The 25,124-nt window shown below is 36.5% G+C and overlaps 1 protein-coding gene across 2 annotated transcripts in view; it reads left to right on the forward strand.

Moving 5' to 3' along the window:
- Positions 1-506: 506 nt before the first annotated feature.
- Positions 507-25,124, forward strand: part of LOC134754378 (G-protein coupled receptor 52) — a 28,350-nt gene continuing 3,732 nt past the window's right edge. Inside the window, exons 1-3 of one of the 2 annotated variants that reach the window (XM_063690680.1) lie at positions 507-637; positions 14,279-14,458; positions 21,496-21,752. In XM_063690680.1, the coding sequence (XP_063546750.1) occupies positions 14,281-14,458; positions 21,496-21,752 (435 nt within the window). In that variant the 5' untranslated portion in view covers positions 507-637; positions 14,279-14,280. Of the gene's footprint in view, positions 638-14,257; positions 14,459-21,495; positions 21,753-25,124 lie in introns of those variants that run through there. The other variant, XM_063690681.1, reaches the window with a different exon arrangement.

Below are 25,124 nucleotides of genomic sequence, written 5' to 3' on the forward strand. Positions count from 1 at the left end.
TATCCCGGCTATCCCACTCCGGAAATCCCGGGACTTTCGGGAGCGTCATCCTGAAAGGACGGTGTCCGAACATATTCCAAAAGGTTCCGTTTAGTAATTTTAAATGTCCAAGTTAAACCCTAATTTGACCGTACTAATAAGCTTTTTAACATTTGCATTAAATCTAGGCCAGAGATATATAGGTGCACTAGATATGACGATGAAACTACATATTATTATTATTTCAAGAGAGTTGCGTGTGGTCCGTGGTAAGGGTATAATATCAATTGCTGCCGCCATGGTAATGGATGTTTTCTAGGCACCTTTGAGGGCATGAGAATCGCAGTTGACCCAATTTGCTGGCAAGGCTTCACTTTCTGTGATAAAAGTGCCTAAACGATGAATCGATGGTAGGGAGAATATGCTCGGGAGAGGGGGGAGAGGGGTCGGTCCCGCGAGGGGACTTGCGCGCGCCGTGTTCTCCGCAGCGCGCGGTCGCTACTTCCTACAGTGACAGCAGTCACCGTTGAGGAGTTGGCAACGACACCCGCCCGCGGACTCCGGGCGCAGCACACGCGCGCGACCACGCGCGACGCCACTCCGCAAGGCGCGCCGTCGCCGGCTAAATCGCCCGCCGCCACTTCCGAAATGATTTGAAGTAAGTGCTCATAACTATTCCGATACTTATACGAGTATAACTTCAAAACGCAAGAACTATTTTTTTTAAAATAAGGAAATAAAGTTATTGCTTCAATTTCGAGCTTGTTACCTACTTTATGAAAAATATTTGTGTCAGCAGCTAATGTTGCTCATATTTATAAAAGGTATTTTGATTTTTTTTTTGCAGTCGCGGTGTTAAATTGCTATAACATTAACCACTGGTATCACTACACCTTATAAAACAAAGTCTCCCGCCGCGTCTGTCTGTCTGTATATTCGCGATCAACTCAAAAACTATTGAACGGATTTTCATGCGGTTTTCACCTATCAATAATGGTTCTTGAGGAAGATGTAGGTGTGAAATTTGTTACGGTTTTGTGTAAATTGAATTGTAGTGCAAAGCCGGGGCGGGTCGCTAGTTTGGAAAAAAATTAAGTACTTAAGTTTGAAATTGAATGTTAGTGAGGTAAACTTAATATCTGTATAAGTATTTTGTTAGTATCGATTGGCCGGAGGGTGTGGGGCGTGTTGACCTTGGAACGCTCGGCCGCAAGCGAAGCTCCCAAGAGCTAACCTTGACTCCTGAATGCCTGCGCCGCGCCGCCCTCCCTAACAATAACACAATGCATACCTAAGTGCCACCGTGCCGCAATTCTTTCTTACCCTTCTTTATGTTCAAGACCCCATTTCGCCGTCTTAATAAATAAAATGTGCCGACCGACCTACTTACAGTGTTTCCCGATTTCGTATGAAAGTAACTTCGTCGTTATAGGTACACCTTAAGTATTGCCCAAAGCGTGTTACCTACCTATGAAAAATGATTTCTTAATTGTTCATTCAAGATATCAATTTTATATTTTTCAATGTTTATTCTTATCGCAAAACTCCGACAGTTTTGATCAGATTTGTTTTTTTGTTATATTTATTTATTTATTGAAACTTTATTTCACAAATTTACACAAAAAGAGTGCAAATGGCGGAATTATCGCCTTGAGGCATTCTCTATCAGTCAACTATTGGGCTAAACAGAGATTTTATGTGATAGGATATACTTTAAATCGGTCCTATTGTGTAGATTGGTCCCATACCTGTCAAAATTGCTGATAGGATCCAAGTGATAGCAGAAGTAGATATATAACAAAGAGCATAAGGCTTTAAAAAATTGTACAAAACACTGCTAAAAACTATTATGGCAAAAGGACTAATTAACTACCTAAGGGAAGAAAATAAATGTAGTATGGCTAAATTTAAAAATGAGTTAAAAAAAAACGTTTTTGGAAAAGATACCCTAATATTAAAACTGTAAACTATATTTGAGTATACCTTAATTAGTTGTTAAAATAGTTTAAAAGGTGTAGTGACAATTAAACAAAAAGATAAAATAATATATCTTTTTTTTAATAGTCATCATAAACTATCGCCATGCATGTTCGCTTTTCGGATAGTATCTAAGTTTAAGTTTAGTTTAAGTTTAGTTTTTTAAGTGCATAAATGTTTAAAATGTAAAAATGAGCGCTATCTCGCCAACAAACTGCAATCGCAGTTTGGCGAGGAATATAATTATAAGAAAATTGTTGTGATGTACATTGAGATATATAAATTAAAAAAAAAAGTGGAATTGAGGGAAGTCCTGACATCCTATAAGCATATTTAGTCGTTTTTAGGGTTCCGTACCCAAAGGGTAAAAACGGGACCCTATTACTAAGACTCCGCTGTCCGTCTGTCCGTCCGTCTTGTCTGTCACCAGGCTGTAGCTCACAGTCTGGTAGCAAAGTTTGTTTAACCCTCGTGTCTTGAAACCCTCGCAACTCTCAAGATTACACTTTTCGAACCACTTGCTACGCTCGTGATTTAATTTTGGAATCTTTCGCTTGCTCAGATATAAATATTAGCACGAGGGATTAAACAACAACTTTGCCCACTTGTAAAACAAAGGCCTAACTATTGTGGCCTTATTTATAATGTTTAGTGACTAATAAGGATTTTTCATAAAACATGTTGTTTTTGCTATGCTTGCTGTGCGAGTTTGATGTTCCTAGTTGTTTGCTATTTACCATGGATACGTAGAAAATACTTGTATTTAAAGCCTGACCAGTAATATAAATATGATTATCATTGTTAGGAGGGCGCTGCCATTCTCATTCATATAGTGACAGTATACAAAAATTAGTTCTAATGAAAATCCGCAATATGGCGCGTGATCATATGTTAATGGTCAGGCTTTAACTTATTATTAATGATAATAAGATTGGACCTCTAAAAATATTGATTTTACAAACAGACGACAGACGATACGTTGTTCTACTGAAATATCTTCCTGTATGCCTTCAGACTGCTTAAAATGTTTAAGCTTAAGCTCATACGCCACGCAAATAATATTGACCTGACAGGATGTGTACAGGCATAGATAATTTCATTTTAAAACATGTACGGTATTTCTACCTTTTCTTATTATTTTTTAATGAATGGAACCGTTGTGTATGGATGGATATATCTAATTATTGACATACAATTTTTCAAATCTAGCCAATAGAAGTGTTAGTACTCTTATTAGCGATGATTAGGTAAGTACTAAGGGGCGGAAATTTTCTTATAGTCTAACCCGTTCGTATAAAAATACCGCAAATCGATGTACATGTTAGCCGTTTGGCACATACATACTAGAGGCCAAAACAAAATTTTTGATCCGCAGTTCCTAAAAAAATTTCGCTGCGGGGGGTGGTAAAACATTTTTTTTTTGTATGGAAAAAAATAATAATTCCAAAACCTATGGTATGTGGTATCATACGAAAGGGCTTTTAGAGGCGATTCTAAAAATATATCACATCATTACATTTCGGGCATTTCTTTTAAATTAAAACAAAAAAAAAAATTCGAAACATACCAAGTTTGGGCTCCTCCAGACACGATATGGCTGATTTTTTTTTGTATTTTAATTTTTTAATTTTCAAAAGTGACACAGTTCTACTTAAATACCTATTTCACGAGACTTATGGAACTATACTGAAGATACGGTACATATTAATCATAAAATGATACGTAATATCCATATATCGAACGGGAAATACCTCTTTAACCCTTTAACTGCGCCTTTCATCAGTTGGTATAGTTTGTTTAGTTTTTGACACAAAATATCAAGATTGTATCCTTCAGATACAATATACCCTATCGATTTTTCTTTGTACAATATACCACAAATGATACGTAATATCTTATTATCTAACCCCAAGAAAGCAATTTTGAAAATAATTTCATTTAGTTTTTTTTTTAATTTCTCAATATTGTAATATTGAAAAATTATACACATGAAAAATATTTAAAAAAAATTCTTAAAGAAATTATTTTCAGAATTGCTGTCTTGGGGTTAGATATCAAGATATTACGTATTATTTATGGTATATTGTACAAAAAAAAATCAGTAAGGTACATATATCGTATCTGAAGGATACAATCTTGATATTTTGTGTCAAAAACAAAACAAACTATACCAACCGATGAAAAGGCGCAGTTAAAGGGTTAAAGAGGTATTTCCCGTTCGATATATGGATATTACGTAACATTTTATGATTGTTTCGAAAATTCTTTTTGTTTCAATTTAAAAAAAATGCCCGAAATGTAATGATGTGATATATTTTTAGAATCGCCTCAAAAAGCCTTTTCGTATGATACCACACTCGATAGGTTTTGGAAAAAAAATATATTTTTCCATACAAAAAAATAATGTTTTACCACTGTCCCCGCAGCGAAGTTTTTTTAGGAACTGCGGGTCAAAAATGTTGTTTTGGCCTCTAGTATGTGTGTGCCAAACGGCTAACCTGTACATCGATTTGCGGTATTCCTTTGAAATTGGGGTCGAGCGGCTTCCGCTATTACCTACGTAAGTTTGTTACTGTCTACTTATCCTAGACCGGATGTTTTATGTACGTAGGTATTTGATGATGCTGGCACCGAATATTTCAGTGGCTTTCACGTAAAATGGTTGAAGTAATTTTTTGAAAGTTAGTAGATTAATTTATTTAGAGATGTAACTTAAGTAATAAACTTATAAAAATACGGTAAAAACATATTTTTTAGATCAAGCCTAACGGCGTGGCTCACTCCGCGATTTCGTCGCGTCGCTACAAGTACACGCGGCCCACACCAATTTTGGTGTCTAGCCATAGTAATTGCCGCACAACGCTACGGAACGGACGCCTGCTCGCGCTTGCGACACCTATCGGTCATATCTGTCGTAATAGACGCGTTTTGTTAGTGTGAAACTTCTATACCTAGTACTATTATTAATTCTGTGGCCCAACCAAAAGTGACTTAAAGGTCCCATTGACCATCATTCGACACGTGAGATAGAATATAATCGCGGACAAACATACATACATACATTCGGGTCAAACTGAGAACCTCCTTGTTTTTTGAAGGCGGTTAAAAAGACTACCGGATAAAAATAGTACGGAACATTTTTAGTAAATCAGTGCAATTTTCAAGGTAGAATATGAGATTGATCATGAATTTCACTAGCATCGCGGCTATGTAGGTCAAGTGTTGAGGTGAATAAGCGTGCGCTGGGGATGTCATAGTATCCAATTCATGGAACAGGGTTAATCCTGGCTTTGCTTAGTTAAGTGCAATTCACGGATAATTGAACATGCAACTGTGTTGTGTATACTAGCTAATTAGTCTGTACATTTTGGTTTTGATATTCGAAGACAAATTCGAATAGTAGGTAGCATTCCTGTTTGTCCCTTCCTTTGACAAATGGGAATACATACCTACACCTACATTTAATGAATTTATTATAATATCCAGCGACATGTCGCGAGACTGAATTATTAGCTACGTCAAACTAAGCCGAAAATGGGCGATCTGCGGAAATAATTCGTGTAGTTTTGAAAATTGGTATAGTTATACCTTGTGATGTACAGATGAACATACTAAAAGTCCTCGGGGGTGGGGGTTGTGCTAAGGGTGTAGGAGGGGGTTGAAGGTACCTTTTTTCAGATTTTTGCTCATATCTCGAATATCTTTACGAATAGCATTATAATTACTTCGGACAAAAGATTCTACATAGGCTTCGTGGAGGAGCTGGGGTGGTTAGAGTAGTGCTACCTCGTTTCACGCAAATAGGCACATTGGATGTCGAGTTGCGGAAAATGCCCAGCAAAACTAACTAACTAAACTAACTAAGATTCTACATAAAATTTTCTACAAATTAGATCATATTCATTTTTGCTCTACGGTCAATACTTTACGAGCTACAGGGGATGTTTAAAGTAACAAAGAGATAAAAAATAGACGATTTAAGAAAACGTCGTTTGTTCGTAGTTGGTCATCATAACTCAAATTTTTAGTTTAGAATAAGCAAGCTTAGTAACCTGCTGATCAAATAGAAAAAAACCGGCCAAGATCATGTCGAACCATGCTCAGTGTAGAGTTCCGTAGTTACCCATCCGTCAAAATATACTTTTTGCAAAAACTCAAAAACGGCTGAACCGATCAGGTTCGCTATAGTTTTCCATGAAAGTCTTTACTAAGCTCTACTTTCACGATTTTTTTCATATTTCTTGGACTCGTGGTTCAAAAGTTAGACGGGGACTCGAAAACATTATTTTTTCTTTCAGAGCGAATATTTCCGGAAATATTACGTTTATCTAAAAAATGTTCTTATAGACTCATATTCATTTTAAAAGACCTATCCAATGACACCCCACACTATAGGGTTGAAGCGAAAAAAAAAATCATCCCCATTTCTCGATCATGGTCTAACTTTTAAACGATGGGTCCAAAAAATATAAAAAAAATCGTGAAAGTAAAGCTTATTACAGACTTTCAAGAAAAACTATAGCAAACCTGATCGGTTAAGCCATTTTTGAGTTTTTGCAAAAAGTATATTTTGCCGGGCGGGTAACTACGGAAGTACGAAACTATACAGTGAGCATGGCCCGACATGCTCTTGGCCGGTTTATTTTGAATTTTGGTCAGCAGGTGACTCAACTTGCTTATTCAATACTAAAAATTTCAGATATGACGAACAACTACGAAATAATTACGTTTTCTTATATCTTCTATTTTTTATCTCTTTGTTAACTTAAACAGCCTAAAGTATTGATTGTAGAGTAAAAATAAATATAACCTACTTTGTAGAAAATTTTATGTAGAAACTTTTGTTCGAAGTAATTATAATGCTATTCATACAGATATTCGAGATATGAGCAAAAATTTGAAAAAAGGTACCTTCAACCCCCTCCACCCTCAGCACAACCCCCACCCCCGTGGACTTTTAGTATGTTCATCTGGACACCACAAGGTATAACTATACCAATTTTCAAAACTACACGAATTATTTCCGCAGATTTGTCTAATTTTCTTGGGTTATATATTAAATATACATAATCAATAATTGTCTTAGGAACGTCAGTTTGTTAGATTAAAGACAGGGAGGAATTTTTTTGATAAACTCCAACCGAGATCATCTTGAGGAGTGTTGTGTCGCGCAGGCACGAAGTTACTAAATACTCGTAAAATGGCTACTTTTGTTATACAAGGGTGCAAAGTTTTACTCGCGGTTGGTTGATCACACGAGAAGTAAAATACCTATACTGTCCGCGCGCCAATTCCGTGCATTCGGAGGTCGAGGAAGTGGGAGGAGGGGGGGGGGGGGGGGTGCGTGCGCCGCGCCTGTACGTACAAAATGACACCAGTCACCATCACTGTCATGACGCCCAACATTCCTAACATTCCTCAGCCGTGCACGGAATTCGCGCGCGGACAGTACATTTGCACCCGTGTGTAACACAAAACTTTTCAAAGAAAGTGCAACATGCAAAAAAACAACTTATAAAAAATATATTTATTTGTACACATTATAATTACCATCGGGTTAATTATAATCATCATCAATAAAAGTAATTTTTTTGTTGACAATGTTGTCATTTCTGACGATGCGTTTTGAAATTGCATCAACTTGTGCGTTCAGAATTATATTCAACATCATTAAAAAAAAACCACATATATGCGAGTCGGACTCGCCCACCGAGGGTTCCGTACTTTTTAGTATTTGTTGTTATAGCGGCATCAGAAATACATCATCTGTAAAAATTTCAACTGTCTAGCTATCATGGTTCATGAGATACAGCCTGGTGACAGCCAGACGGACAGAAAGACGGACAGCGGAGTCTTAGTATTAAATGTTTCTTATAGAATTTTAAGGTTTATGACTTAAAATCATTGAATAAAGCTAAATTTGGTATTTTTTTATTAAATTCTCAAGCCATTTATGTAATGATAATTAACATCGAACGAACTATTATTATGAGCGTTTTACGTTGTTATCTGTCAAAAGCTACTTAAACACGCTCCAAGATCAAATTACTTTCCCCACTAGTGGATAAAATGCGTTTTTACCCGCTTGTTTTAAAGGATAAAAGACGGCTTTCCGAGCTAGTGAGGGGAAACATAGTTTTCCTGGCTATAAAGGTGGTTACTTAAGTAAAACTCATACATTAATGGATATGAATGTTTATGAATAACACATTTCACACAGGCGTTACTGGCCTGAATTTGCTATGAATCGTTTGTCTTTATCTGTCATTTTGACTTATGTATTTGTAAGAAAGGGATATAACATAATTTAACTAAATCAGGCCCGTAAAGTTTTATGAATAACATTTCAAGTGTACACTTATGCTGTATTTGCGATACGCTGTATTGCGAGATTGCGTCATGCTTGCGTGTTTGTGACAGATTAAATATTTTTAATAGTTGCTCAAAAAGTGCTACTTTTCGTGGCGGAAAGTTGATTTTCGCGAACTAGTGCTTTTTACTTTCCAATTTTTTAAAAATTTTACTTGTTCCAATTCATGACTACTTATTGATGAGTGTTAATATTAAAGGGCCCTCTGACTATCAGTCCGCCGGACGATATCAGCCTGTCAGTTGTTCGGAACTGTCAAATTTTTGTTCTAACTGACAGGCCGATATCGTCCGGCGGACTGATAGTCAGTGGGCCCCTTTAGTTTCATTTAAAAGTCGTAATCAACATAAAAACCTACTGTTAATGTAAGAATACGAAAAATATGCATATTTCATATTTTATTACTTACCTCTTCATCATTATAAGTATTATAACACGTTTATTTGAATGGAACGGAACGCCTGTCAAAGAAGAGGCGTATTTTCTTACTGCAAGAATGTTTTAAGTTTCCAAAGGCAACATTCGATATTGTTTTTATAAATATACGATACACAAATAATCATAAATAACGATACAATGTTTTAATATTTACAATTGTTTCTGTCTTATAGAACATGCATTTGAAAAAAAAACTCATTGAAGTGGGTTCAATAATAATAACAAAATCAATTTTAGTCGAATAAAAGCTAGAAAAACACTTCTTCATAATGTCAATGTCAATGATGTCACAGAATTAATAATGTAAAAGTTTCGAATTCCGTTCCTTACTTGTTGCTTTTCTTATTTTTTCGCAACTGTATTAAAAAACGTCGTTCGATACACGTGCGGAAATGTCATTCTTTACTCGTCCCGATATATCGGTACTCGTGGAGTAATGACATACTTTCCGCACTAGCATCGAAGTGTACTATTTCATCGCACGGATCGCACCAGCTAGCGAAGGCTCACTTTATTCTTCATAAATTGATGAGATAGTTGCATTTTATCCACACGAGTGGCAATATAATTTCAAGCAGTTTTAAGTTGTTTCGCATTAGTGTGGTAAAAAAAATGTTATTCACTCAGTACCTAGTAAAGTTTGTTTAACTCTCGTGCCTTGAAACCCTAACAACGCTTTACGAGTGGACTACCTACTGTTGGAATGATTCGCATGCTCGTGTATCGGGGTGGTCTATATACTAGTACCTACGTCTACAGCGAAGGGTTTAATAACAACTTTGTAAAACAAATAACTTCTTCGCCTTTTTCTGTGCCTCGAAAATGTTTGAAAAAGTCTACTAGTTTGAATATGGGATATAATATAAGTTTAAACAAATATAGATCCTCAAAAAACGATAACGACTGGACCTTTTTACCCAACTTCAAAAAACCGGCCCAGAGCGAGTGGGACTCGCGCACGAAGGGTTCCGTACCATTACGCAAAAAACGGCAAAAAAATCACGTTTGTTGTATGGGAGCCCCCCTTAAATATTTATTTTATTCTTTTTGTAGTATTGTTATAGCGGCAACAGAAATACATCATCTGTGAAAATTTCAACTGTCTAGCAATCACGGTTCATGAGATACAGCCTGCTGACAGACGGACGGATGGACGGTCGGACAGCGGAGTCTTAGTAATAACTAGGGTCCCATTTTACCCTGGGTACGGAACCCTAAAAAAGGAGGTTATGAATTCGACCGTATTTTTTGTATGTATGTACCTCAGAACAGTCAGAACTCCGTCATTTCTGAACTGATTTGCAAAAAATTTGATTACAAAATTTCACAACTCACAATGTTTGTTATAGTTTACAATTAGTTATGTTAGTAAGTTTGTTTTAAGTTTGCTTTTAAAATTAAGTTTGGCACCGACTTCAAACATATGAGTTGCTTTGCTAGTGCATGTACATGTATATATACCTATTCCTAAAAGGGAAAATAATTTATTTTATCATTTTTGATGTCGGATTTCTTTTCGACGTGATAACGTCTTATAAATCGATGAACACCGGTAGCATGCACGAAAAAGTGTCACGTTGTGGACAGATCTCCATGGTAACCTTTGCATCAATGTTTTCTTATGATGTTATCACGCAAAATCAAAGAATATCGCAAAATTATCGTCCGTAAACCGACTTTACAGACAACTATATTTTTTGAAGATTTTAGTGTGGTTGTCGTTTATCTTTAAGATCCTATGATGTACTTAATGGCTGTCGGATTAACGATCACGATTAAACAGGCAGTAGGTACATTTTTGAATACTAGCTTAAAAGTTGCAGAAGTTTTAAATTCCTCAAGAACGTATTGGCTCGAGACATGTAAGACGCTGTATTCAAGTAGCGTCCTCTTAGCTTTTGGGTTACGAGTTAAGAGGGCAGATCTGGAATAACATCTGTCTCGGTAATCCTAATAAAGTAAATGAACGTTGAATAATGTACAGTAGAGCTTCATTTTTGCTTGTAAAGTAGGTAGATGTATTGGGAAATAACATTCCTCATATAATCTTCACCTGCCGGTAATATTCTGTTGTAGGTCAACAGCTGTTGTAAGTTTCTTTGACCACATCTGTTGACCTGTGTAATGATAGCGAGAGGAGCGTAGGCCATAGGGCGTGTAATCCATCGGTGGAGGTCAGAATTAGAACCCCATTGCTGGCCTGCCATTCAATGATCTACTCTAAAGTCTAGACTTTTTTTCTAGGGCTAGATCTAAGACTAGAGATTGTTTATTATAACTTGGGGGTAGTGTGCTACCCCCAATAGTATTAATAACATTTGTAAAGTGCAAGCAGCTGAATGACTGAATTTCATTTTATAAATAGGTCCGCCTAGGGGTGTAGCGCGCGAACCGGGTCAACGGCCGGGTACGAAATAGGGCAGGCACAGTTAGTACATATAATATATGTACTACCTACATGACTTGGTACATTGGATGGTTCTAAATATAGGTACCTACACAGAAGTCTCTGGTTTGATTGAAGAAAACTAGAATATTAAGAGGTTTATGTGTAATAATATTCCGGAAAAAACTAGAGGCAATATGAATAACAATTTCGTTGTGAAGATAGCTCAGCGTAATTTGTGATTTATTTTTAAATGTTAAAGCTGGGATGCTTGCGGCCTGCGGGGGTGAGGAGCTAAACTACGTAGATATGTAACAAAGACAAGGGCGCAGCAATCTTAAAATTAAATAACAAAATAAAACTAGGTATACTACAATGGTTTATATTAAATTATTTATTATATATTGATTAAACATTCTGTCTTCAAAAAACTCCCGTATCATGTAAAAAGACTTATCTATTAGAAATACACTAAGTGCTTTTTTGAAAAAAAATAGGTTTTCTATTTATTTTATTGGTTGCGGTAGTTTATTGAAGATTTTAATACACATGTGTGGTCGGGAGTGAAATATTTTTAAGCTAGAAGTAGGTAAGGAAAGGTAGTTACTTTGGCGGAGATTTAATGGTTTTACATGGCGGTCTTTAGCTTGCAGAAAGAAAGAGCTGTGTAATTTGACGAAAGTGCAAACTTCAAAAATATATAAGCAGGTTAGTGTTAGTATTCTCAGGCTTTTAAAATGTGGCCGACAGCTTTCCCTTTGTTTTATATTAGCTAAAATTCGGATGCACTTATTTTGTAAAATAAATAAGGTTAAGGCATTCGTACTATTACCCCAAAGGAGTATGCCATAGCGGAGTATGGAATGTGCGTAGGCGTAATAGGCAGAAGTAGCAGTTTTTAAATCTGTTGTTTTTTTTTAAATTCGAACAAGGCATATGAAAATCTGGATAGTTTATTGCTAACTTTCTGTATGTGGTCTTTTCAATTAACGTTTGTGTCAATTATTAACCTCACAAGGGAAATGTCGGGTTGTTTCAGTTTAGAATTGTTGTATGAGAAATCTATATTTAACGGTTGTCTTTGACGTGGTCTGAACTGCATCAGTTTTGTTTTGTTAAAGTTCAATTTTAGGTTATGTTCGATTAGCCAAGAATCTAGTTCAGTCACGATATGGGTGAGGCTAGAATAAAGGTTATTGTTATTTATGCACGGAAAAATTACGAAAATGTCATCTGCAAATAAGATACTGGGTGTATTAATAGAGTAGGGCAAATTGTTAATGTATATACGCATAGACTAGAGTAACTTATACTAGAGCGGTACTGTCATAGTAAATTTTGTAACCCCAGTAAATTCACTGACACACTTTAAAACTAAAAATAAATATTTATAAAAATACGATAAAATGTATTTAAATATGGATAAATGATTTTTTTTATTTGCATTAATTATTTTTATGATTTTGACCCATGTTCTTTCACGGCATCCTAGTTAATATAATGTCAGAATTAATAATAGTATTGCAGTCAAATTAAAATAAAATTCCAATTAGCAGCTAAAACAATAAAAAACAATAAAACAAAAATAACAATGTCAGATTAAATTATTATATAAAAAAAATATTATACATTTTAATCGCGTTTCAAGTCTGTGTATTCCTTAACAGAATACAGCGATTTTGTTAGTACCATTTCTTTGAGTCGGCGTCCAAAAATATCATCAGAGGTTTCGTTTCTGAGACTACCGGGTAGGCGTTCATAGAATGCAGGGCCGATTATAGTCTGATACGTTATATATGGTTGACCTTCACCCATACGTCTGACGGATGAAACTTATATTTTATGAAAGAAAATATGTTCCTGAACATAAATAACTAGGGTTGCCTAATGAAATATGGTCAAGGCTATTTTTAATAAATTTTTGAAAATATTTTTTTTTCTTCAAATTTCACCGATTTGTCTGACGAACGAAATAAGTGAAAGAAAATATGTTCCTGAACATAAATAACTAGGGTTGCCTAATGAAATATGGTCAAGGCTATTTTTAATAAATTATTGAAAAAAATTTTTTTCTTCAAATTTCACCGATTTGTCTGACGAACGAAATAAGTTCCAATGGAAAGTATACAACTTCTACAACATGAATAAATTAGGTTGCCTATGTTTTTCCGGTCACTATTATGAGGACGCCTGGATTTTTATGTTATTTGTTATATAATCTGCATGAATATTGAACATTGTGCAGCAAAGGGTATCTGTATATCGTTGAGTTATCATTAGTATCATTACTATAGAGAAGCCATACCAAACAACGAAATTGTCGCAATCGCTACCTGTATACTACGTGACCAAAACATCGTAAGTGCCGTGAAATTCATTGCGCTTGCGCGTTTAGGTCGCGAGATTCACGCTCCGCTTCCATAGTTTGTTGTCGCCCGGCAGCAACTCATGGCGCAAAATACTGGGTCTCTGTGCCGGTTCTATACATTAGTAATAATTAATAGTTCAAATTCATATCCAGTGATTGAATTATAGTCTGCATCTTCTCAAATGACTTTCGCTCGCACAACAGGAACAATGGCTTTTGTTTAACAGATTACCGTCTGAAGCGAAAACAGTCATTTGAGAACATGCAGACACACTTACTTTCCCATACAAGCTACTAATGTTTTGGGGTACCTATACCTACCTACCCACTAAAAGAAAATATTGATTGTCAGTAACAGTAACAATACCTACTCATACATCTTATTGCCGGATATAAACGTTGTAATATGGATTTACTAGCATAAAAAAATGACCATACGATTCTCTTTTATTTATTAGTTATTACCCATCCTCCACTGAGAAGCGACTCTTGCCAAACTATATCTAGTATATCTATGGAACACAACTCTTTAAACTACCTACTTTAAACATCGTGAACTAAGCGCATAAAATAACTACCTTTAACGCTCTAATCCAATCGTGTCAATCGCGGTTTCCTTGTCATCAAGATACTTACACCATCGGCATTAACAAATTGATTAGGTATACGCTTCTAGGGCTGTATAATGACGGCGGACATTGATAAAAGCCGAATGTAGGTATGTTACTGCGCGTAACGTTTGTGGTTGTGTTGTCGGCAGGTATGCCTGCGAGGATGATGAGCGCGCGGGCGGTCGCGGGCGCGGGCGGCGAGGTGAGCGTGGCCGACAGCCCGCTGGCCACGCTCGAGTCCCTCGCGCAGGCCGCCGTCATCGCCGTCATGGGCGTCGCCATCGTCATCTCCAACCTCCTCATTATTGCTGCCTTCCTTAATTTCAAAGGTATACTTTATAACACGTGTTTTCCATGCCAGTAAGTATATAGGGTAACTCTAGTATAGATGCCCCAGTAGGATAGATGCTTCGATTTTAATTTCTACTAGTAGCAGAACTGTGGGGCTAAAACCACTACAGAATAGCAAGCGCTCCTGCTGCAAGCCTCAGGGCGAAATATGTGGCTTGGCCGTTTCGCTACTGTCACATGGGCGTAAGGTGAAAAATAGTAATAAATTATTTTGTATGTAACAAAACGGCCAAGCCACATATTTTAACTAAGGTGTAGAGTTTGTGAAATTAGGGCCTGTAGTTAGAAGTTTGGCTCTACAAAAGATCTGATAACTTTTTGACAGTGCGAGCCTTATAAGGTTTCGTCCTTTCGTCTTGGCAACATTTTACATGAAATATTTTTGGTGGGATTTCACTTATTTTTGTAAGTTGCTTATGACAATCTTCCATTCCCTAATTTAAAGGGTTGGGGGTAATTTACTATTAAAAATCCTGAAATATCGTATCTGGGGGCATCTATTATACAATCTGCTGTTTACTGATTACGCCCTTTTCCACCCCCTTTTTACCCTTACAGGGTGATTTTGGGGTTGAAAACTATTCCATATCATTCCCCATAACAAAAGCTATCTACATGCCAAATTTTAACTAAATCGGTACAGCAGTTATTGATTTTCCATACAAAATTCCACCCCCCTTTTCACTCCCTTAGGGGCTAAAAATTTCAATTTTTTTAATTTTTTTGTTGTTTGTGTACTAAGACTATTTTACATACCAAATTTCAGCTTCCTAGGACTTCAGGAATTACCCTAAAGGTTTTGATGAGTGAGTGAGTGAGTGAGTGACATAATTTTACAATCATATTATCATCACTTAAAACTGGTGTTAAGGTATTGAATATTAGGCTATCTCTAAACAATAGGATTACGAAAAATCATAAGGTTTCTCGTAAACGTTTCATCCACTTGTCGGAGGATTATCAACGTGTCATTCAGGTGCCGCCCTCGCCCTCGCCCTCGGTAATATCGCGTTTCTTTATACCTACCTCTTATATGTAGTAACACAAAGATCAAGAAAAGCGTTTATCTAATTAAAGTATTCTTATACTTAGATGTTTTGAGTCCTTTTAGCACAACTTATGGTGCTAACAAAATCGCGTTTTTCGTACAAAAAATCTGAAGAGTCATTATGATGCTTATGTGTACCTACATAAGCCCATAAACCTACAACAAGGGCTTTTTTTGAAATACTTTTTAGGGTTCCGTACTCAAAGGGTAAAAACGGGACCCTATTACTAAGACTCCTCTGTCCGTCTGTCTGTCACCAGGCTGTATCTCATGAACCGTGATAGACAGTTGAAATTTTCACAGATGACGTATTTCTGTTGCCGCTATAACAACAAATTAATAAATAACGTGAACTTAACATGTCCAAACTTAAAAATATATTAATATTATAAATAAACTAAATTAAAAACTAAAATTGTTCCAGTGAGTGCCCGGAGCAAAGGCTGAGTGGCTAGGGAAATTCTTTGCGTCAGGTACTCGCCAGAACGGGGATCGGCTTCGCGGTCCCTTAGCCATCGGGTTAGGGCTTGAACGAACACTTTGGCCTCGGCACACCAGGGCCCACCAGTCTTTACGGCTATCGGGACGAACTCATACATTGGCTCCAAGTTGTTATAATTGGCGTGCTTGAGTTTGAGCTTCAGCAGCGCCGTCTGCTGCACGCGTCGTGTTAGTTAAGTGAGAGGGAGCAAAAGTGCTAACGCAAGTTGCGTCCCAGAGTAGGCTGCGACCTCTCACCCATGGAACTAGTGTGAGTCCGTCTGGCCTCTTGCCATCAGTGCGGCTTAGGCACTGGGGTTCTAATATACAAGGTATATTAGCCGAGACCAAGGCGCGCCGTATGAGGTCATTGATGGCGTGATGTCGCGGGAATCTTCCCGCGGCGCGTTGGCATCTCAAGCCATGGCGGCCGTTGGCCGCTACTGATGCTCCGCAAATACAGGGGTGAGGCTCACAGACTTGGCACCCAAGTCTCAGGGCTGCTCCTACCCTGAGGGAGTCAGTGTCAAGGAGGGTGCCAAGATGTGGAGAGGGTAGGGCATGCAGCTAGGCACCTGACTCAGGGGTCATACCGGCTTTGAGGCGGGCTATGTCTGCACCTGATGCGTTATTATTCTAGACAAAAAAAAAATCAAAATCGCTCTCCTTCTTGATTCGACTGGCAAATCATGTTGCTTTTTGGCAACTGGATTTTTTAACCTAATTTGACCCCGCTGAATCCGAATTTCCTGGTTGCCGGAACGAAATTTTGACCGGAAGTGAGATATTCAAGATGGCGGACATTATAGCCCTACATAGCGACCCTAATGAGTTCCTCGTATGGAGACCTATATATTTTTGATTTTTTTTTAATAATTTTTAATGCAATGAACAACAGTTGAAATAACACGTATATTCTGAAAATTTTGATTATCTATTTGGTATGGTTCAAAATATACAGTCCTTTAAAGGTGCGGCGCAACTCACTCGAAGGGCTTTAATTATCTTTTATTTTTTTAATATATTTATTTGTTTAAATATTTATTCAATGTTTGAATCTTTTAGCACGCATTTGAAACCTTTAATCTATGTCCGCGGAGTAAAACTCTTTTGGTGAAAAAAAAAGCGTCTAGTATGAGAAATATAAGAATAGGTACGAATATTAAATGAATTTATCGTTAAATTAAGCAATTAATCGGGATTGTAATGTGTACAATGACACTTCAAAACCTAAAACGTTAAATATTGTCAAAAAAAGTCTCAAATTTTCATGTTTCACGCACGATTTAGCTCCCTAAAGCCAAAAATGTTATAGGTACAAATGTTAAGGACTTGAAAGTGAGTATGATTTTATTTTACCTATTTTATGTATTTTTAAACAAAGTTATTACTTTTACCTACGCGAATCAAATGCGTATTTAAAAGTATCTAAAAATAGTTTGTAATTAACTTAACACTTTAAACTTTCGCATTTTATACACATAATTTAATGTCATTAATGGGTCTAACGCGATTAAATTTTAATATTTTACCTTTCTTCCGACGTTTTGGTTAGGTTGCACTAGATGTGGTCACGGAAGACTGACGTCCCAGCAAAATGTCAATTGAGATATTGGTAAACAACACTAAACTATCCGACATTAGTTGTTTGGGGTAGACAAATAAATTTATCTACCCGTTTCTGTTTCATGTAAAAAAAAGAAAAGGAAAAAGAAAAAAAGGTAAAATAATGAAATTTAATCGCGTTAGACCCGTTAATGACATTAATTATGTAATTAACTTTCTTCCTTTAATATCGTTTTAAATATTGATCCTAGAGAAGTGTTTCGAATGTTTTTGTACAAAATTGTATGTATAGATTATTTATTTTTAAGAACTTATTTAGCTTTTGGCCACCGTTTACGAGTTTGTTACGAAAAACTACAAAGGAACTTTAAAATTGATTATAATTAACTTTCCCGCGTTAATATCTCTGAATATTGATCCTAGCGAAAAATTGTACGAAATCTTTCTTGTAAGGTAACTGCAGGTATAAAAGACCCCCTTAAGACAATTTTAGAATCGACCAAAGTTTTTAAGTATACAGGATGCCCTCAAATATACTTTTCCATTTTTATATGCTAATATTATGTTTATAAAAGGTAATTACTAAGTTACCTGTACCTGAATAAAGTATTATGATGTAAAAAATATTTTTTAGTTACTGAGTCGATTGTTGCTATTGCCGACCCATAATAATGGCTGTGAAGTTATTAACGATTTTTAAGCAGCTATTACCGATCGTGACAAGAGAAGGTATGTGCCCAGCAGTGAGACGTATATACCTAAGCTGGTGTGGTGATAGTTTCCATAGTGAATTAATTTGAAAATTTCTTTTCAACATTTTTATAGGTAGTTTGAAATTTTCTATTTCCAATATGAATGAAAATTTTCCAGAAATTTCTAGGAACTTTCACGCTTTGCTTAGTTTGGAGAGATTGATCTGGGACAGTTTGAGTGTGTGTATTTATAATAATAGGTACCAAAAGTAGGTATGAAATGAAATTACCTATATATCTACGATCGGTAATCGCTTCTTATGGTTGCTGTTACCGATTTCTATGAGTCGGTGATAATATATGTAAGTACGAACATAAAATGCATTACCGACTCATAATTTTTTTTATTTTTTTTATTTAATTCACCTTGTATAGTTTTAAAAGTTTTTTTTTAGATAAATTGTGATGTAAAAACAAGAGTTTACAATTGAATGAATACATTTAGCAATAAAAAGTAAAGTACAGTAGTCAATTATTTTAATAAATGTCTTAAACAGAAAAGTCACGTTCTTACTTGAAAGTACAAGCGCCAGTATGACAAACCCGTCCACGCCACCCGAGTCGTCGTCAACAAACGCTTGTGAAAATTTATCTACCTACCGCTGAAACGGTTCTGGCAACGAAAACATATCTAATTACTTAAATAGATCGGTAATAACTGCAGATTTTCGATGGGTCGTTGATAGCTGCGTTTACCTTAGGCAATTTTCTGCAGATAACGTGTAGAATAATATTTTTTGCTATGCGCCACCGTTTAAGTTATTTACGAAAACCTAAAACAGGGACATTACAATTGATTATATTTAACTTTCCCGCGTTAATATCTCTCTGAATATTGATCCTATCAAAAAATTGTACGGAATCTGTCTTGTGGGCATTTTTATGCAGATTACTTGTGTAGAAGAACATTTTTTGCTATGCGCCTCAGTTTACGAGTTATTTACGAAAACTTATAAAAAGGGACCTTAGAATTGATTATAATTAACTTTCCCGCGTTAATATCTCTCTGAATATTGATCCTAGCGAAAAATTGTATGGAATTTTTCTTGTAGGCAATTTTATGCAGATTACTTGTGTAGAAGAACATTTTTAGCTATGCGCCACCGTTTACTAGTTATTTACGAAAACCTAAAAAAAGCTTTTGTTTAATCTTTCAAGGGCTGTATATTTGGAACTATAGCTACTCTTCACTTTCAAAAATACGTGTTGTTATTACTGCTATTTTCTTCAATAATTATTATAAAAAAATATGGGTCACCATACAAGGAACTCATCAGGGTTGGTAATAATGGCCGCCATTTTGAAGATTTCGATTTCGATCGAGCAACCGGCAAATTCGGATTCAGCGGGGTCAACTTAGGTTAAATAACCCGGTTGCCAAAAAGTAACATGATTTGCCAGTCTAAAACGATTTTGTCAAAAATATAACTTGACTAAATTAATTAAGGTTTCCGTTGTTTTTTTACAAAGAATTTCGTGCCATTGGCGTTGGCTTTTCGGGTTTTTCGGAAAGTCGCCGCTTGGGCATCGGACTGACCACTCCGTGAGGGCCTCGTCTAAGGATGGAATAACAGCATTGTCACCATTAAATTGGAGGATCTGAGTGACAAGTTGCTTGGTAACATGAGCAGAGGCGATGAAAGCGATCAGTCCGATGTTTTCAGCTCGCCGGATGCCTAACCCGCCATGGCGGACGGGGAGGGTAGCCTGGGTCCACTGAGTGTCATTGCAGCTTATGTTTAGGATATTCTGTAGCCCCTTTTTAACAGTCCAATCGAATTGTGGATTTCTTGTTGGAAGATCCATGTGGGGGATGTTCTGAGGGTGTAGGTTAGACAGGGCATAGAATAGTACATTTCGATGCTAGTGCGGAAAGTATGTCATTACTCCACGAGTACCGAGATATCTTCCTACTACTCGCCTACGGCTCGTGGCAAGACTCGGGACGAGTGAAGAATGACATATCCGCACGTGTATCGAACGACGTTTTTTAATACAGTTGCGAAAAAATAAGAAAAGCAACAAGTATTAAGGAATGGAATTCGAAACTTCTTATATTATTAATTCTGTGACATCATTGACATTGACATTATGAAGAGGTGTTGTTCTAGCTTTTATTCGACTAGAATAGATTTTGTTGTTATTATTGAACCCACTTCAATGAAAGTTTTTTTTTTCAAATGCATGTTCTATAAGACAGAAAAAATTGTAAATATTTGTAGCTGCTGCGCACATCTCCGCGCAGGATTGTCTGCGCGGTTTTTAAAAAAAGTCTGCGCGCCTTGTCAATCTTGTCTTAGAATAATAAAACTGAATATCAACGAATTTTCATATTTTATTTACGGGCCCCAAATATTAAAACATTGTACTATTATTACCTAAATATCGTTATTTACGATTATTTGTGTATCGTATATTTATAAAAACAATATCGAATGTTTCCTTTGGAGACTTAAAACATTCTTGCAGTAAGAAAATACGCCTCTTCTTTGACAGGCGTTCCGTTCCATTCAGACAACTTATTAAGAACGGTTTTTCAACATTAAAAAATAAACGTGTTATTATACTTATAATGATGAAGAGATAAGTAATAAAATATGAAATATGCATATTTTTCGTATTCTTACATTAACAGTAGGTTTTTATGTTGATTACGACGTTAAAAGGAAACTAATATAAACACTCATCAATAAGTAGTCATGAATTGGAACAAGTATAAATTTAAAAAAATTGGAAAAGTAAAAAGCACTAGTTCGCGAAAACCAACTTTCCGCACGCTAAACAGCCACGAAAAGTAGCACTTTTTGAGCAACTGTACGACTGGTCTGGCCTAGTGAGTAGTGACCCTGCCTGTGAAGCCGTAGATCCTGGGTTCGAATCCCGGTAAGGGCATTTATTTGTGTGATGAACACAAATATTTGTTCCTGAGTCATGGCTGTTTTCTATGTATAATAAGTATGTATTTATCTTTATAAGTATCTGTATATTGTCGCCTAGCACCCATAGTACAAACTTTGCTTAGTTTGGGGCTAGGTTGATTTGTGTAAGATGTCTCCCAATATTTTATTTTATTTTATTTATATTTTAGTTTTTGTTCCGACGAGAAGTGTAGTTCTAAATATCTTTACTATGTGTAGCAGTGCCTTTATATTTCATTTTCTTGTTCCAGGTCTCTCGAACGAGGTGATTAATTACTACCTCTTATCACTGGCTGTGGCGGATTTATTGTGTGGGTTGTTGGTGGTGCCTTTATCCGTATACCCAGCCATTACTGGTCGCTGGATGTTCGGCGACCTAATGTGCCGCCTCGCAGGATACGTCGAAGTAACTCTGTGGTCCGTCTCGGTGTACACTTTCATGTGGATATCAGTGGACCGATATCTGGCCGTCAGGAAGCCTCTCCGATATGAGACGGTTAGTGCGACGGTAGTTATCTTTTTCAATACCTCTTTTGTGGACGTAGTAGTGATGTATTCACAACTAGAAACTCCTTTATAAATAAAAACGACACACACGCCTTGAATCATCTGTGACATATACCTTTGCTGCTCAAAAACTTCATACCTACATAACTGATTTCAGAGATATCATCGGGTTTCTACACCTCACGTTCCAACATAATTATTTTCTAAAAATTAGATTTCGCTGAAATAATTTGTCGTGCCTACCTATTTCGAGTAGGTACAATTTTAAGCTAACCTAGCTTACCTAACACGCAAAATACCCAATTATAGAAATTATTATTATACGAGTTTCGGTGTTGATTGAAACCTTGAGCGGTATTTGACATGCGTTAAGTGACGTTTCGTGTTGAACTTCAGTTGAATGGAAGAAATCGTGTGTTGTCGAATAGGTAAATTTGACATTAGCAATACACAGTTAGGTGACAACGAAACCAAACCGAACCACGCCGAGTTCAGAGCCATTTTAAACCGTATAGTAGTAAGAAAACAAAGTTGATTTTTGTTGCATAATTTTTTCAATGAATGAGTTTTGGTTGTACCAAATGATACTTTCCACAGTTGATGAACAAATGATTCATTCCACTGTTGAACTGATGTTGAAGCCGAAACTGACAGTTGTGCATCTCGAATAGGGCCCCTTGAAGCTTTCGTAGTATTAACATTTTTAAACAAAGGTATTTTTAGATCCGAATTTAGGCACCCCTCTAGATTGATGTGTGTCTTTTTTATTTTTAAAAAGGCCTGTTATCCTTGGAATCTGATTAAATATTGTTTACTGTAATGTCTTATTAATACACGAGGGTCATAAGTACAGAATAGATTAATAGGATAATAGATCTGTGGTCCATTAGAGCAAGTTTATTTTTCAATTTATTATTTATGTATTTCCTAAATAAGCATACAATAAAATTTTATTACTTCAGTGCTCTTTTTCAATTTTCATTTGCATGGTGTGGTAAGACTAAATGGCACCGAAAACATCGTTCTTAACTTCCAAAGGATTTTTTGGACAGGGGACGAAAAAGTTTTGTTTGATTTGATTGAACAGTATTTAGCTGGTTTTCTGTTTCTGCCCTTGCTGTACGTGGTCCTAAAGGAGTGTAGATGTAGTCGCATTGCACTTACTGTGCTGTGTTGTGTACTATAATATCACGTTCACTGCGGGTTGAGCCAAAACCGCCTCAAGTTCGACTATACGCTGGTGCGGGGCTAAAAGTTCGTGTTATCTCTCTCGTGCGGGAGCTGTCGCCGTTTACTTACAAGGAGTATGATAGACAAATATACATTTTTTTTATGTTTTTCAAACCCGGACTCGTTGGTACAGAAAAAATGTTTGAGGTTTAAATATGATCGATCGCACTGGGTTTTTCTTTCACACAGTGCGGGTTGACGTTTATTTACGCCTCAAGAAAGTTACCTCAAAGCCGCACTGAGAGGGACGCGGGCGACGCGGGAGTCGACCGCTTGACATTAGTGCTGCCATACTTGTCGATAACTCGATACCGAACCACGCGTGTTTCACGTAAATAATAGGTACCTACTCGTAAATACGAAAGCGATTTCTAGTTAATGTAAATAAATTATACAAATATATAAATATTTAGGGACAATCTTACACTTACCCTAAACTAAGCAAAGCTTGTAGGTACTGTGGTTACTATTAGGCGACTGTTAACAAACGTATGTATAGATAAATAAATACTTACATAGATAAACAACCATAACCCAGGAACAAATTATTCGTGATAATTTGTACCAAAGATGGTCGATGAGATTATGATTTTTTCGTCGATAATTTAGCGATAAGTGCCATTCCCTTCATTAATCTCGCATAAAATTGTGCGTTTAGAGGCCTAAAAGACCTTAAAAATTCTTTAGACAAATCTCTGACAAATGAAGACCATAGGAAAAAAACACCTAATCCTCGTCTTGGCAAAATTATGAAGGATCTAAGTAACTACTGAAATTTGAGGTCGATAAAGCCTCACCCGCACTGTAAAAGAGCTTAGGTTTGGGCTGATTCTCAACCGCACCAATTTAAAGTTCACCAAGAGTTGTCCCGCAGTGAACGTGATGTTTAGTTTTATTTAACTCAATTGCGGGTGCTGAGTTAGTGCGCTTTTTGCTAACCGATGTATGGGACTTAAGTATGATTACCCTCTTCTAACGATGCATGCCTCTTTTTTGTTGTAAATATTTTTGCTGCTATAACTACAGAGGGTTTAATTAAACGAGGTGCATAGAAAAAAGGACGAAATGGCAAAAAAGTTGAAAGGAAATCATTTGCAAAACGGCGCGACTGTTTTTCTTTTGGCTAGCGCACAAGTAATTCGATTGATTAATAGGGTATTTGACTACCAGTCAAATCAGTTTCTTTTTTCGAACTGTCAAAACGATTTTGCTACTATGGAATTTATATGAAACACTAGCATGTGACGTCACAATCAAATTACCAACTCTTTATAGTTTTATACGGGTTTGAAAATATAAATTGTGTCTAAAAATAACTGCTGTCTACGTTTCTCTATTAATCTTCTGGTGCTTTATTTCATGCATGGTGTAAAATAATTTATTTTAAATACAGTCAAATACCCTATAGTTAGGTACCGTAGTAGTCGAGTACCTACCCTAGTATATTTTAGGAAAATCGGTTAGAACAGCAGTATCTGTCTATAATCGGAACGTGTGCACTAAGCGCTAGGCAAACTTAAAGGAAAGATCAAACCGCAGTAGAGATCACTAACAAAAGTTGTTTTAGTGTCTAAGTGCTCTAAGTAAACATTTTTTGGCGTCTTATAGATCCAAAATTACGTACAGGTCCAATGAGGCGCATGCGGACCGCGAACCGCGGCTTGTGACCCTGTGGTGTTGTGGTGTGGTGTGGTGTGGTGTTGTGGTGTGGTGTGGTGTGGTGTGGTGGTTTCTGTGTAATGTTGTAAGAGTGATTTTAGATTGCGACATAGATAACGAAGTAAGGTTATTGTATACATCAGCAAAGGCTCTTGCCACGAACTCTGTACTTACTTAAATAAAGCCTTGGAAGTTAAATCTACAAGCGAGGGAGTGGAACGATAAAGGGATGAATGCAACAAAACATTGAATTTCAAGCATTTGAAGTATTTAAAGATAGTTCGGAATCAGAATCATGAACGTAAAGAGCAACGAGGTGCAAAATAGTTTTTCACCAAACCATCCTCTAAAGCCAGTGGTGAAAAAGTTGCATTTTATCCACAAGGCTGGTAAAGCGAGGAAACAACTTAAAAATTCTATGCAAATTTTGAGAAGAACAACTCAGTTACTATTTTGGTAGCATTCATCGTGTTGTCACTACACT

The sequence above is a fragment of the Cydia strobilella genome, chromosome Z (assembly GCF_947568885.1).
Source record: "Cydia strobilella chromosome Z, ilCydStro3.1, whole genome shotgun sequence".
NCBI classification, from domain to species: domain Eukaryota; kingdom Metazoa; phylum Arthropoda; class Insecta; order Lepidoptera; family Tortricidae; genus Cydia; species Cydia strobilella.